This window comes from Fusarium sambucinum, chromosome III (assembly GCF_050947815.1).
Source record: "Fusarium sambucinum isolate potato_lamoka chromosome III, whole genome shotgun sequence".
Lineage (NCBI taxonomy): Eukaryota > Fungi > Ascomycota > Sordariomycetes > Hypocreales > Nectriaceae > Fusarium > Fusarium sambucinum.
The window spans coordinates 4184014-4198075 of NC_139292.1; the positions used below are offsets into that span (position 1 = coordinate 4184014).

At 49.5% G+C, this 14062-nt stretch overlaps 3 protein-coding genes across 3 annotated transcripts; 1 reads left to right on the top strand and 2 right to left on the bottom strand.

Moving 5' to 3' along the window:
- Positions 1 to 289: 289 nt before the first annotated feature.
- On the bottom strand, positions 290 to 5683 carry FSST1_011572 (uncharacterized protein; the record flags this gene model as incomplete). The annotated part of the gene is made up of 2 exons (XM_083234718.1): positions 290 to 5529; positions 5629 to 5683. 2 exons carry the CDS (start codon positions 5681 to 5683, stop codon positions 290 to 292), a joined length of 5295 nt encoding a protein of 1764 aa, XP_083081268.1.
- A 3323-nt stretch (positions 5684 to 9006) lies between these two features.
- FSST1_011573 (uncharacterized protein) lies at positions 9007 to 10851 on the bottom strand (the record flags this gene model as incomplete). The annotated part of the gene is made up of 1 exon (XM_083234719.1): positions 9007 to 10851. The coding sequence occupies one exon, from the start codon at positions 10849 to 10851 to the stop codon at positions 9007 to 9009; it is 1845 nt and encodes a 614-aa protein (XP_083081269.1).
- A 2319-nt stretch (positions 10852 to 13170) lies between these two features.
- On the top strand, positions 13171 to 14037 carry FSST1_011574 (oligomeric golgi complex component, COG2-domain-containing protein; the record flags this gene model as incomplete). The annotated part of the gene is made up of 1 exon (XM_083234721.1): positions 13171 to 14037. The coding sequence occupies one exon, from the start codon at positions 13171 to 13173 to the stop codon at positions 14035 to 14037; it is 867 nt and encodes a 288-aa protein (XP_083081270.1).
- Positions 14038 to 14062: the final 25 nt, after the last annotated feature.

Sequence of the window (14062 nt, forward strand, 5' to 3'; positions counted from 1 at the left end):
CAAGAGATCAGGATGTATCATTATATACAATTACTGGCGCTTTTATAGGCCAACACCAATGTATATACAAGTGCTCATATGATATCAATCAAAACCCCCTACTGCCATCCAATCGATACATCGCTTCTCATAAACATCATCTACATCTCAAATCGTATCAAACATATCCTCAATTTCCTCTATGAAGCATCCAAAGAAATCTTATAGACGCCCAAGCGCCAAACAAAAAAACACGTGGGTATAATACTTTCAGCGACACCAGCAGTAACTCAACTCGACTTGACTCTCCTCAACGACCACCCATAAACTCATTCTGTCGCAAGAAGCTCGTCGCCAGCTCATCACCTCCATGCTCAGCCGCTTCCATCCAGTGAACCGCGACACACATCAGTCCTGGGTCGCTTCTCACATCGCTCTCCTTGCCTTCGCCTCCGCCACTCGAGAACCCTGTGCGTCCTCCACCATTACCCAAGCGGCCATACTTGTCCATGACAGTTTGTTTAAACACTTCGCGTGGCTTGGAGAGAGGGAGCGTTGTTCGCTCAACGTATTCCGGATTGGAAAGGTAAAACAGCGCAAGCTCGCGCTGCGCTGTTGGGAATCCTTCCTTGGCCGTGATTGTCCACATCTTACCCGCATCATCTAGTTTGTATGTTGTTGACGGCGGTGGTGGTGTGCCTGTTGTTGATTGTGGCACATCTGCTATCGTATTATCGTTAGGTTTTCGCACATGTGTGTGTGCTGCAACCACTTCGTCCGCCATCTCTACCATGGTTCGGCAAACCTCTGCCTTCAGCTTGAGTGCTGCCAGAGCAGTGTTCCAGAAAGCTTTGCCGCGTTCCTGCTTATCCAACACAGAAGGCGGAACAAATGATGCAATGAATTGCAAGTCGCGGAAGATGGTCTTTGGCCGAATCGATGCCTCTCTGAACAGTGCCTGCAGCTCCTTGGTGATGATGTCGGTATTGACGTTGCCTCCCGACATGATTGACCTCGTCTCGGAATTGGTTTGGCGAGGGCCAAAGAACGGCGTTGCAAGTTGAGATTGAAGTGCTTGCGACCGGCGTTCTTTGACATTGTCAATCGTCCCTTCCAATGGGGTAGGGCGAGCATTGGTGTTGTGCTCTGTCACCACGCTTGATCCAGCATCGGACCGGTTCCATCGGGGCCTCTTCTGACCGCTTGATTGAAGCGCAGCCACAATGAGATTCTCCAACTCATAAAGGGCATTCAGCTTTGCGTAAGGGTTAGGATGGACGCAAAACATGTTGAGTAGCCGCTTGTATGCCTTCTTGAAAGGGAACTCTGTCTTGTCCTTTTCCTCCTTAGCTGCGGAAAGACGTGGCGTCGAGTCGTTGGTGCTCGATCCTTCATTCGAATTCTGAGGAACGCCCTCCGAAGTCTCTGATGCACGCTCAGAGTTGTTATCACCAGCACCTCGTAGGTTACCAAAGCTCTTCTTCTTCTCAATGACTCTTGGTCGACCTGAGCTTCGCTTCTCCTTGATCTCAGATCGACGTCGAGCTCGGCGGTCAAGAGCATCTTTACGATCGATACACTGTTGCCCCAGCGTATCAAACCAGCCATCTGTTTCGGAACCTCGAGAGAAAACTTGGTTGCCGAGGTCTGAAAGCAAAAGACTGGTCAGGGACTGCCTCAGTTCGTTAAGGAAGCGCGTCTTCTCATCATCCACTCGCTGGTGCTGGAATACTGTCTCGTTCGATGAGGCAGAAGTACCAGGACGTCCAGTCGAGAAAGTCGAGTTGGAGGGAGCGGTACCATGTTGAGAGTGAGAAAAGGTTGTAGAGAGGTTCGTCATGCTAGTTGTAGGCGAGTACCCCCGAGAAGCTCCGGAACTGGGAGAAGTGATTGGCTGGAATGGTGACCAGAAGGTGCTGGCTGAATCATTGGTGTGTGCAGGCGAAGCTCGATCGAAATACTCTTGTCCATCAAGAATATCCGACAATGCTGAGCTGGCTCGAGGCATACTCTGTCGCACCGAGTCAAGAGACTGCTGGCTAGGGTTGTGCATTGATAGCGATCTCAGATCCCGAGCAAGCGAGTTTGGTCTGCTTGATGTTGGGCTGAACTTGCGATCTTGTTCGCTGATGATGCTGCCAGAGTCGTCTCCAGTCCACGACATTTCCTTTTCTCTGGCTCTTGCACGGTCGTAGTTATGCTTGTCGCGCTTGTAGAGCTCGCTTGACCACAAAACTGGCGCATCTCGAATGGTCTCACCGACCAATCTAGAGATACACTTGTCCACCTCGTAGCAAAATCTGTGAATTCTCTCTTCACCCATGCAAAAGTTCTCGATGCCACGGTTTTGAAGCCATGCTGCAGTAGCCTCCGCAGGGTCATCGCTAAGCTTATTTGGCCCACCCTGCTCTTCAGACGCTGCTAGAAGGTCCATGATCTGAGATTCAGTGCGATAGAGATAAGACGAGCTTGGTCCTCTAGCCATGTGGGCACGAGATCGTTGGAAAGAGTTCCAACGTCGAGGCATGCCCATAGTCTTGAGTGCTTGGCAGATATCACGGCTGTGAGCGTACTCTTTTGAGTTTCGCACGTCTGTCACATACCACATCTTGTCGCGTACGGCCCGCACACGTTTCATCATGCGGTCAATAATGCCCTCGTGGCGTTCTTGGCTCTGTTTGAGCCAGACAAGCCAAGCATCGTACTCCTCAATGGCAGACGCAGAGCGGCGGATCGAATCTCTTGGTCCACGAGAGAAAATGTTGATGAGAACCGCAAACCCGTTTGCCCGTAGTGAAGGGGATGCAAGGGCATTGAGTTGGTTGAGGGTCTTCCAATATTGGTGAGATGAGACAAAGTCTGCCAGAGCTTTGGATTGTGCTGAGGCTGCCTTGAGCATAGTAATCAATACAGCTTCCGACTTGTCATCCTTGGTTTCCGACTCGGGGATTGATGGATGTCGCTTCTCGCTTGCATCTTTGTCCATGTGCTTTCTGTATGGATTGCGGCTGGCCATTGACATTGACCGCTCAGTGGTGATGATTCGCGTTTTGGACTTGTACCGCTTGAGACCGGAAGCACGATTGCTAAGCTGTGTCCGGCTGTTCTCTGGCTCAAGGCTACGGGGGATCTCGTAGTCTTCCACCAGCTTGAGGATGGAGTCTCTGAGTTGGTGGTAGTCCTTGTCGAGCTCAGGTCCGTCCGAGGCATCCTCCTCATCAGTGTCAGTACTAGACGAGTTTTCTTCATCGTCTAGTTCGTCATCAGGATCGAATGTCATGTTAGTAGACAAGCTCTTTCCATCAGAGGAAATGAAAAGTACAACCCATCGCTCAGCGCAAGGATGACATGAACCACGAGTGATATCAGAACCCAAGTTTTGAGTCATCTCGTGTAGTGCCAGGCGCAGTCGATAGCCGTCATCTTCATATTTGTTCAAGCGCCTCTGCAGCTCCGAGTCCATTGCTGGAGGAGAGTAACGTTGAGGTGTAACCGAAGTCTGCTCGTCTAGGTAGTCATCCCTTGTGGTCGAATCACTGAATACTGAAGAGACACTGGTGCTGATGATAGAGACAGTGTCGAAGTTGCTGTTCCTTGGGTTTGACATGGAAATGGGCTGGGAAATGGCAGACATGCCTGAGACGGAGGCTGGGCCTGATCTAAAGCTGCCTGAAGCCGAGTGTGGTCTTCTTTCTGGGAAGATGGCATTAATCAAGGTTGCAAGATCGGCTGGGCTAATGACCAAGTAGGGGTGAACCTCCTTGGTTTCTCTCAGGGATGTAACGGATCTCGCCGGAAGTAACTTGGCAGCCGGTGCCTTGGATCGCGATCCCTGGAAACGCGCGAGGATGCTTTCCACATGACCTTTAATCTTTGGTGGTACATCCACTGGGACACAGGTGGCCGAGGGCTTACCACTCCACATGCTGGAGACATACTCATGAGCCTTCATGGCTACCTTTTTCAGAATCTTCTCACGCGCATAAGGTGTGATGTGATACTCAGCCAACATTCCATAGGATTCCGGGTGGATAATGACGCCCAAAAGGAAGACGAAAAACAGGCACCTCCAGACTAACCAGCGAGAGGTGTTTTCGACATACTTGTGGTCGAGCTTCTTCAGAATGGCATTTCCTAGCTCCAAAAGTCCTTCAGGTATTCCAGTGGCATCCTCGTCGTCGACAAGCTCAAACAATTGGTTTACGGCTCGCTCGTAGAACTCCTTAGCTGCAACCTCGTCCGAATGGTTCCAGTCAGAGAGGTTGAATCGGGTACCATGTTGGTCCTCGGCCCGGTCCAGCAAAAAGGCTCCATCTTCAAGAATCTTCATTAGGTACCATTCCATATTGGATTTTCCGGACCAGTCACGCATTGCTGTCCAAATGTTGAGAACTGAAATCAGAAAGTGCTCTCCGGTGGATTTGGGTTCCGAAATCAGTCGCGCCAAAGCCGTAGCCCAGATATCGGTTCGTCGTTGGTCCTCAGAACTATCAGGTCCAGCGGAATTGGCAAAGCAGGTATGGATAAGAATGGAGAGAGGGTCGTGGCGTTGGAAAGACAATAGTCGCTCTATGTCCACAGCAGTGCTGTTCTTGGGCGCACTTGCGTGGACTCTTCCTCCAGAACGACCGTGGAAGGGCAGGACTGATTCCACAGGTTCCAAACCTTTATGATAAGTCAAGAATGAGTTCAACTCGGAGCTTGACAGAGAGCATATACGAGTGGCCAAATAATCAGGGTTTGTACGGAGTTGAGTGAGAAATTCCAAAAACGTATCCCGAGCAGAAGCAGAAATGTCGTGTAAAAATGGTGTTATTGATTTGAGAGGACCAAGAGCTGCCGAGTTAGTGGGGGTATCCAAACTTTCAGAAGATCCAAGACCACCATTGGCAAGACCCTCCATCTCGGGGTCAAGAAGGGCATAACGACGGAGCTCGTCGCAGCTGTTGCGTACATCATGGATGGCGCTGTAAAGGGCAGAGAAGTTCTCCTTGTCGTCACGACGGAAACTGTCGACCAAATTACGATGAGCTATTTCCCCGCAGCGGGTCAAGCGGGCGCTGAGGGCAGTAGAGACCAAATTCCTTTGAAGTCGCAGACGATTGTTGGCGCGCTTGCGCTCCTGGTACTTAGACAGCCGCACTAGATGAGCCAGCTCCTCGAGAGTTGTGCTTTCGGATTCAGGCGACAGGTGTGGGTTTGTGTACTGCGAAACGTCTTGCAATAACGGCTTGAACTTGGAAGAAGATTCGTTGTCATTTTCGTCCTTGCTAAGCTTCAGGCATGAGACTCTTGGACTGTTTCTTGGAGATGGTTGGCCAGGCATATTTGGTTGTGCCACAATTGGTTTTCGGGAGGACATGACTGGTGACTGTTGATGAGCATGACCCCGATGGTCTTTGCTGTCAGAGTTCCGCAAGTGCTTTTGGGTGTTATCGCGGGTTGGGCTAGGGCTCGGCGAGCGTCGTCTTCGTGATCGAGCGGGTTGCACATGGATATCGACAGACGGAGGGGGCGACCCCGAGTCTTGTGCATCAGTAGAGGAACCAGCTATAAAGCCAATCATATCAGCATAACTGCAAGGCATGCAGAGCCAGAATCGAGTTCAGGCTAGAGACGGGCTAGGGAGTAGCAACGTCGGAGACGTACTGGGAGCAGAATGAATGCGAACTGGTGAAGACAGAGATCTTTGCATAGAAACCATTTCGGGCTTTGAGGAGACTGCGTCGCAATCGCGCAGCTATAGCAGCTCTCTGAGGCGCCGCCCACGGGCCTTTGAACAAAAGTATATGGCTCGAACAGATCTCGGCCGATGCGAGTCGCAAGTAAGATGGTTGTACGAGGATTCGAGAGTGAGCGCTAGACCTGCCAGCGAAGATCGGACTGGATAGAGAGTAACAAGGCGCGGGAGGTTGGAAAGATGATGGCGCGATCGTTCCGAGGTGCTTTAGCGTATGAAGTATTGATCGTATCACGGGCTGAAGTTGCACGTTCTAAGAGAACACAAGACAAAACAAAACACAGAGAGTATGGGGAGGGAACAGGTCCTTGGTACGCGAATAGAAGAGAGGAGAGAAGAGAGAAGATGTGGGAGGTCAGAAAAGAGTTGAAGTGGGAGGTGGGGGGAGAAGTATCGTGGAAAAGCACGGCAATACTATACACTATGGATGGAGAGAAACAGACCGGTAATAACGAAAAAGGGCCTCACAGCTGGCACTTATCGGTTATGCCGACTGCGTAGTCGCTAGAAACAAGACGGACGTCTCAAGACCGATACAGGCACAGGCACAGACAAACACGAACACAAACTTGGCTTGGCTTTGGACAACGAGATCGGGCTGGCTGGGCTGGTAGGCTGGGCTGGGATAAGGGTATGATCGAATATGATGGGGTAGAGGTATCCCAAATGGACCCATCCGATTCACTCTGCCACTAAAGTTACTCGCTATAACGGACGGGAACAGGCGGTACGGGTACGGTAGTGGAGTGGATACAGCACCGCCTTTTACAGTGGTAAAGTTACAGCGTTGGCAGATGTGGATTGATGTGCACTAAGCTTATTTCGGAGGGAGCGAAGGCGGTAATGCGGGTGAGATTGAAACACAATTGGATCAACGACTCCTTTATGGGGTCGGTACCTGAAGCCCTGTGCGATTCGCACGTGTCAGTCAGCGCCTGGCTTGGTTTTGTATTGTCAGGTCAAGGCAAAAAGGCAAAGGCAGAGGCAGGGCAGGACAGGGCAGGGCGAGGTCCATAGGTCGGGCCGGGTCACAGGGGGAGGGCAGAGGTGTGCGTTGGCAAGTCTCAGCGCTACGGATATGAGTTTGGACATGTTATCTGTCGTCTGTTTACTACCTACCAAGTTAGTAACCCCTCAAGCGATGGAAACTAGACTGCCTACTACATTGGTAAGCAAAGACCCAAAGCTCTCTCTTCGGGAACTATCATGGCCAACTGTGGACCTTGAAAAGAGCCTCCAACCTTGCTATGCACGCCTACACGACCTGTCAAGAACACATGTTTTCCATGTCCCGTCATGGTGGTAGAGTGGAACAATGCACCCACTCGAGTTAACAAGTCATGATGGGACAATAATGGTAGAACAATGACATGCAGGGCTTAGTTTTGTTTATTGTGCGTACCTAGACAGGTATTGAGGAATGCAGTGTACCTACATATGTTCTCTGCTTGAAATCGAGATGATTTTGTAAATCTTGAATCCTAGACGCAAATGACAATATGATTGTGCTGTATGTATCATGGTTTTTGGTGTAACTCTTAAGCTCTGAGTTGTCATTGCATGTAACCAAGCAAAGACCATTCGCCAAAAAAACTGGACCAAGAATTATGTCCACGAGGACAAGCGAGGGATTTCTATCGAGACCAAAATCCAAAACAAAAAATGAGTGATATAATAAAGAAAGGGAAAACAAATATTACATACATGCGTGTCCTCCCGTGTTCGGATTGAGCGTTTCGTTTCTACAGTTAGTAGTTGTGGAAACGAAGTTACCCGACAGCACATACATTAATAGTGGACAGGGTATATTTACAGTGGTTGATAGAACCTCACGGTCCATTCAGACGCCGCACGATGTTCTTGTTTGAAACAAAACATGAGACAGAAACTTTCAACCTATTACCCATCTAACAATACTTTCCTCTTAACAATTGCGATCATGTTCCTAACAGACTAAACATCACATAATGGCAATGTATATGTATGTACCAAAAAGACCCCCCTTCCCCTCTCACCCACATCAATCAACCAATCTAATTGCACCACGCCAGTTCTTTCTATGCAAAGCAAAGACAACAGTTGCTGTAGAGTTGCAGCAACTGGGCTGGGCTGTGTGCCAACTGCCAACGCATCTCTCCTTAGACGCCAATCATGCGCCGACCTCCACATGCAACCCTCTTCCAATCACTGACTGCCAGACCAATTCTTTGCGCTGAAAAAGACTCTTAGAAACCTTCACCGAAAAGGTCCTGACCCATTCATATCTGTTAGACAGACCGACATGCCGACTTATGCAGCCGTATTCGGCCTGATGCCTATTACTCGCTAACAGGAACTTATTCTCAGCTGGTTCTAACCCCAACTTGCCACTCTAATGCAGCTGTTCTCATTCGTCTGTCACGATAAAGTAAACAACTCATTCGTACTACCGTACATTATCTTCGATATCGTCCTATCCTGTCCTGTATAATGTATACCGGTGCGGTGCGATGCAGTGCAGTACGGTGCGTTGGCCATGCTGATCCACCATCAAAGCTCCACCGCAACTTTGTCGACATCTCACGACGACTTCATCCGACTACAGCCCCCAGCTTTTCCCCGGTATCCCGTCTTTTTTCAACCGAGCATGATTCTCTCTTCATGCACGTCAGCGCGTGGTCTATTCTCAGAGCGATTTACAGGTTCATTTGTGGCGTCTTGTGAACCAACTCATTGAAGCTAGTCATCCACGTCGTCACCCATGTAGTCATCGACCTACTTGTCAACTCGTTACTATCACCACCTCCTATCAAGCAGATACACCTCACAACGATATCCCCAGAGCCGCCACTTTCATTCTGGACACCGTTTCCTTTTGACTAGCTCGATCGATAGCGGCTTTCCAGAAAAGCAGACACATTTGCCATCTATCCTTTACTGCCTTGTTTACTTCGCCTACGTCTCCGACTGGTCGATTCACCAGCCTATCCCCATGATGCAAGCCTTGCTTTTGTAACGTACCAGACATCCGGTATTGAATGCATCCGCCGGCATGTCTCATATCTCATCACACTAAAGCATTGCATTAGAAACTTGATAGACGCATAAATTCGTGGATGCATAACTAAACAGTAAAGTGCCTACATCTTCACCAAATAAGGGTATAATATCAACGCTCCAATCAAAACCCAACCCGGTGCCATATTAGGCATGCTGTAACTTTCGCACGAGCATGTGCGCTCACTAAACCACCATTTTGTTCATGTACTCAACATACTTTCCATCCTTTTTAACGGTTTGGGATCCATTTAAATTCCCCTCCCAAACCGAACATCAAAATCCTTCAAGACGCTCATTATACTTGCTGCTTCAACCTCAATAGGCATCATTGAGCCAGGAGGAACTGGCCTGGTACCAGGTCGTGGAGTAGCCTTGAGCTTGGGCAACCAAGATCCGATATCGTCTGCCGCCTTGGAGAAGTTGCGATGACTAGATAGTGTTTGATATGCCTCGGCACAGCTCAAGCCCAGACTAGGGAGACTTGGGAGGTTAATCTTTTCGGGTTGTTGAGGTTGTTTGGATTGTTGGGGTTGTTTGGGCTGAGACTTGCAGCATCCACCGCCAGCACCCTTGCCACCGCAGCAACCTCCAGAACTACCGTCCTTACGGGTGAAGTTAGCGGCCATGAGACGACAGAAGAGTCCAGATTTGGGGTCAGCCTGGCACTGAGCACATGAGCCGGGTCCCTTTGGACCGCAACCACTTGGACGCTCAGTTGGCTTGGGCTGCGTGCGACGAGGGAGCTTGACAGCTCCATCGGCGGTCATCTCCATCGCAAGCATAGGGAGATCAGTCTCTTCAGGAGGAGGGGTTTGAACCTGCTGAGAGATGAGAGGAAGGATATCATTAGGAGTCATGGCGGGAGTTGCCAGTGCTGTATCGGCACAAACACAATACGTTCCATCTTTGCAAAAGCCGCAGCCATCTCTGAACGGCATAGGATCCATGGAAGGGAGTTGAGAGGGGGTAGAGAAGGTCTCTTGAGCAGGCTTGCGGGAGAACATGGCTGTATAATCAGTCTCTACTGTATCATGTGGACTGGATCGATGTCTCTTCTCATGCGATACATCCGCAGACGGTGAGACGGGACGCTTGAGTTCCTGAGATCGATCGAGGGCTTCAGCCGCTTCGTCGAGGCACTGGCAAGTGGACGAGAGACTGCATTTGCCGCAACCGCTTTCGGCTGTCCTCATCACCTCTTCTGCGCACGCACAATGTCCGTTTGGGGAACAATTGCCGCAGGTAAGGGTAGTCTCGGGATCATGGGACGAGTTCATGTCAAGGGTTTCTGGGGGGGAGATGATTTGTGATATGGAAAAGGAGTGACCTGGTTGACGGTCAGGTCGTCCATCGGGCAAACTGTGTCTTGGTCCTTGACTTGTAGGACTGTGCATTCCATCAAAAGAGTGTTGAGCGCTCATAGTTCGTGACTGAAAATTTGAGTTGAAGATGCCGTCATCCAGACGACGCTTGAGAGTTTCAGCTTCTGTCTCAACCCTGATACGATCTTGTCTTTCCCGTTCAAGCATATTTTCAAGCAACATGCATCGGGACCGGTAGGACTGAACATCAAGCTCAAGTTCGTGAATTTTATCCTTGAGATCCGTCTCATGCTTTTCCTGAACCTCACGTTGCTGATCAAGTTGTTCCTCAAGTTCACCAACACGGGCAGCCCTCCGCTCTCGGAAAGCCCTTTGAGCTGCGCGGTTTTGAGCCTTGCGCTTAGTTGGTGGTGTATCGGTAGCAGGCTTCCTGCCAGGCTTGGGTCTAGGAGGGATCACCCATTCTTTGGAAGTCATAGACACCTTTGGAGGCTCTGGCGGAGCCGGACTGGGGCTGATTACAGACGACATGGCCATCTTGTTGATAGATGGAAGAGCAGTGCGCTGATGAGGTTGTGTGGGTGGAGGTGGTTTCGAATTCGGCTTAATGGAGAGTGGCGTTCTGTGGCTGTGGGGCCCGGTTGTGGCTGGTGACGCAGGTCCAGGTGCAGCTGAGATAGCACGATTTCTTGTTCCAGCTGGTGAAGGGGCGATGGTAGGAGTTCCTGCCACTGGAGACTCAATTGACTGTTGAGGAGATGATGCCGACATGTTGGAGACGTGGACGAGTAATGAATATTGTAGTCGTTGCGGAATCGGATCTCGGTCGGTCGGTTAAGCCAACTCGGGTCGAAGAGCCGAGAAGGTGAATTCGTGATGTAAAACTCGAAGGACGTGTCGGCAACTGGGTTGGGAATGTTTTGTTCAGAATTGACCAAAACAACTCATCAACGGTGGTGACGATGAAAGATTGGTGGAAGATTGATAAACAGATTGATAAGATAGTTTGGGGGGTCTGTCTGACGCAAGCTGCAATGTGACAGCTCGGTGCGACCTCGGCTTTAGTCTCGGCTGATTGATACGGCTGAGAGCCTGGGAATCTGATTGACAAAGTCTTGATGGACCCATGCGCGTATGTACCAGCAGAAATTTCAATCAAAACCAAGCAGAAAACAGCGCCAAGTAAGAAGGTAGAAGGGTAGCAAAGAAGGGAAATGAATCGCGGGGTGCGCCGTTGCTTTTGTGCCCCCGACCACAACCGACGGTTGGGAAACCAATGGTCCGATTCCAGGAGACGATAGTGGATCTGATCAGATTGATAAGATTTGATTGATAAAAACTTTGCAGACAACACTACGCCAGGCCATAATTCCCATACGCCAGGCACACATCACGACATGGAGACAACACGACCATCCATTTAGAGGATGGTTTACCAGATTACGACCGAGTTGACGTGCCAATTTTCTCGTAACATCATTGCTGGCCATCAAACTATTTAGGCATCAAGTTTCACAAATACAATTCAATCAGTCATAACTTTGTTAGCTCCGCAGCGCCTTGACCTCTTTCGGTTTCTCCCCACCCAACACCCAGGTAGGTAGATTATGAACCGCGACTGACCCCAACGACGTCGACCACGCTCCCCAAACAAATGACTAACAGGCAACCTTGGGAACTTTTTTCTTTCTTTTGAGCATCAGTAACTAGCGGAGAGATTGCTAAAGTGATGGATACAAATGGTAGTTGACGTGACGTCGCAGCGTACCAACATTCTCGTCATAATGCAACAGTAAGGGGGATTATCACTGACGATCTCCAATAGCTGTCCTTTGTTGAATGGATTGCCTCCACTGAAGACCCCTCAAAACATGGACCTTTAACTTCTTGAACTAACCCGAAGCTCGGGGTTCACCTGGAACAAGCCGGCGTAAGTCGGAATTGCACGAGGTGACTTTGCAGCCATCAGATAAGATCCGGTCAAGACGTCTTACTGCAGTTAGTGCCGATCATAAGATCTTTATCCTCCGACTTCGCTTGAATTCATGTTAGAACGCCGAATTTGTTCTGGAGGCATTGTAGCCGTTATGATACCGGCCCGCTCACGTGTGATGTGTTATAGCCGGAATTCAAAGGCCGATCATATGCCTGTCTCGATGGATTTCGATATCGCTTCCTGCAAAGAGCGCCTCGATGTCTCTTACAGATCCTGAGAAGGTAATATGACACTGAAGCGATCTTCAGGCCTTCATGTTTCCGTCTCCCTTTGAGTGGGAACCTAATAAGTGGCAAGAAAAACTACAAGAATCCCTCATTTCTTTAAACATGTCTTCCTCGCTGATTGCGTTTGATAGTCACTCAGATCTTCGGCCACGAGGCAACCCTCGGTAACGTATGCTTGAACTCGGCTTTTTAACGTAATATGAATCCGCTCTTTGGGCATCTTTTTGTCTTGGCCACTCTTTCTACCGCCAACTCGACTGTGTTCGTAATGATTTGATCCCTGGTATTGAGCACATTATCCACTAAGCTAAGCCGCTCGTCTGTTGCACGGAGCAGGTCTGGATCACCAACAACCGAGAGACAGCCAATGAACGAAGCTTCGGTTCACGGAACTGAGGGGTTCCATATAAGGCCATCCTGACGACCGGAAAATTCAAAAAGATTCAAGCCACGGACGTGGGCAACTCAGGGGTCCAATGCTTGAGAAAGATCTGTGTCAAGGGTACTGTTTCTTCTGGTTATTCGTGTTCGTGTTCAACTATGCATTTACACCTTCGACTTTAGAATGTAAAAAAAAACCTCTCAGAAGCTGTGCTTGCTTACAGAATCAGTATAGGATGATATGACGATAAGAATACAGCGAAATAGATTATGTATAGATATTTTAATTGTTTCAAGACCATCCAACTTGTAGGAAACGTATCTCAAGTACATCATCTGGGGTTTATCGATAAGATCAATAACTCCCTATCAGAGTTAGCGCCGCCGACCGTTCGAAGCTCCTCCACCAAACCATGCCACCTCACCTTTAGTGCTTCATCTAGACACTTAGAGACGACAAAGACGATACCACTACCGCAATTCGCAATGGCTGCCGCATCAGATCCCCTCGCGTCATCAATGGCGGGCCTTGCCGTATCTAAACAATTCACACTCTCTAGTTCCGACTCTTCATCCATCGACGACGATGCTCCTCTCCCATTCCCTGAAGCTCTACCTCGCGCCGACTTTCTCGCTGAAGACTTCCAACCTGCTGCTTACCTATCCGCTTTACCGAACCGTCACCAAACACTCGAGGATCTAAGGTCGGACCTGCGCGACCGAAGCGCTGCTATTAGCTCTGAGCTGCTCGAACTCGTCAATTCAAATTACACGGCGTTTCTCTCCCTGGGCAGCGAGCTACGTGGCGGCGACGACAAGGTCGAAAATGCAAAGGTTTCCCTGCTAGGCTTTCGCAGAGCTATTGAGGAGGTCAAAACAAAAGTGACGGAGCGAAGGGAAGAGACTAATACTCTCAATGGGGAACTACGTGGTGTGCGATCTGCTATCGAAAAGGGCCGAAAGATGATGGAGGTATCTGAGCGGCTTACATCTTTAGAAGAACGACTCTCCTTGGACAGTTTGCCAGCCGATGAAGATTGGGATGAAAATAGTGAGGGTGAAGATGAGGACGATAACTACGGAAGTTCAACTGCGAAATTGCTCACTTCGGCTCAAGAATGTAGCCGAATCACAAAGCTTCTCGAGTCCATGGACCCCGACACACCATATATGATCAAGATGGAGGAACGTTTGACACGTTGCAGAAACACATTGCTGATAGACTTGGGCAATGCGCTGAAAGAAGCTAAAAAGGCTGGCGTTAAAGGTCAGGACAGAGTCCTCAAGTGCCTGGCGATATATAGAGTGCTAGATGCACAATCAGAGGCCGTTAAGGCTCTCCGAGGTGGTTGAAGATAGAATTCACTGCAAATAAAAT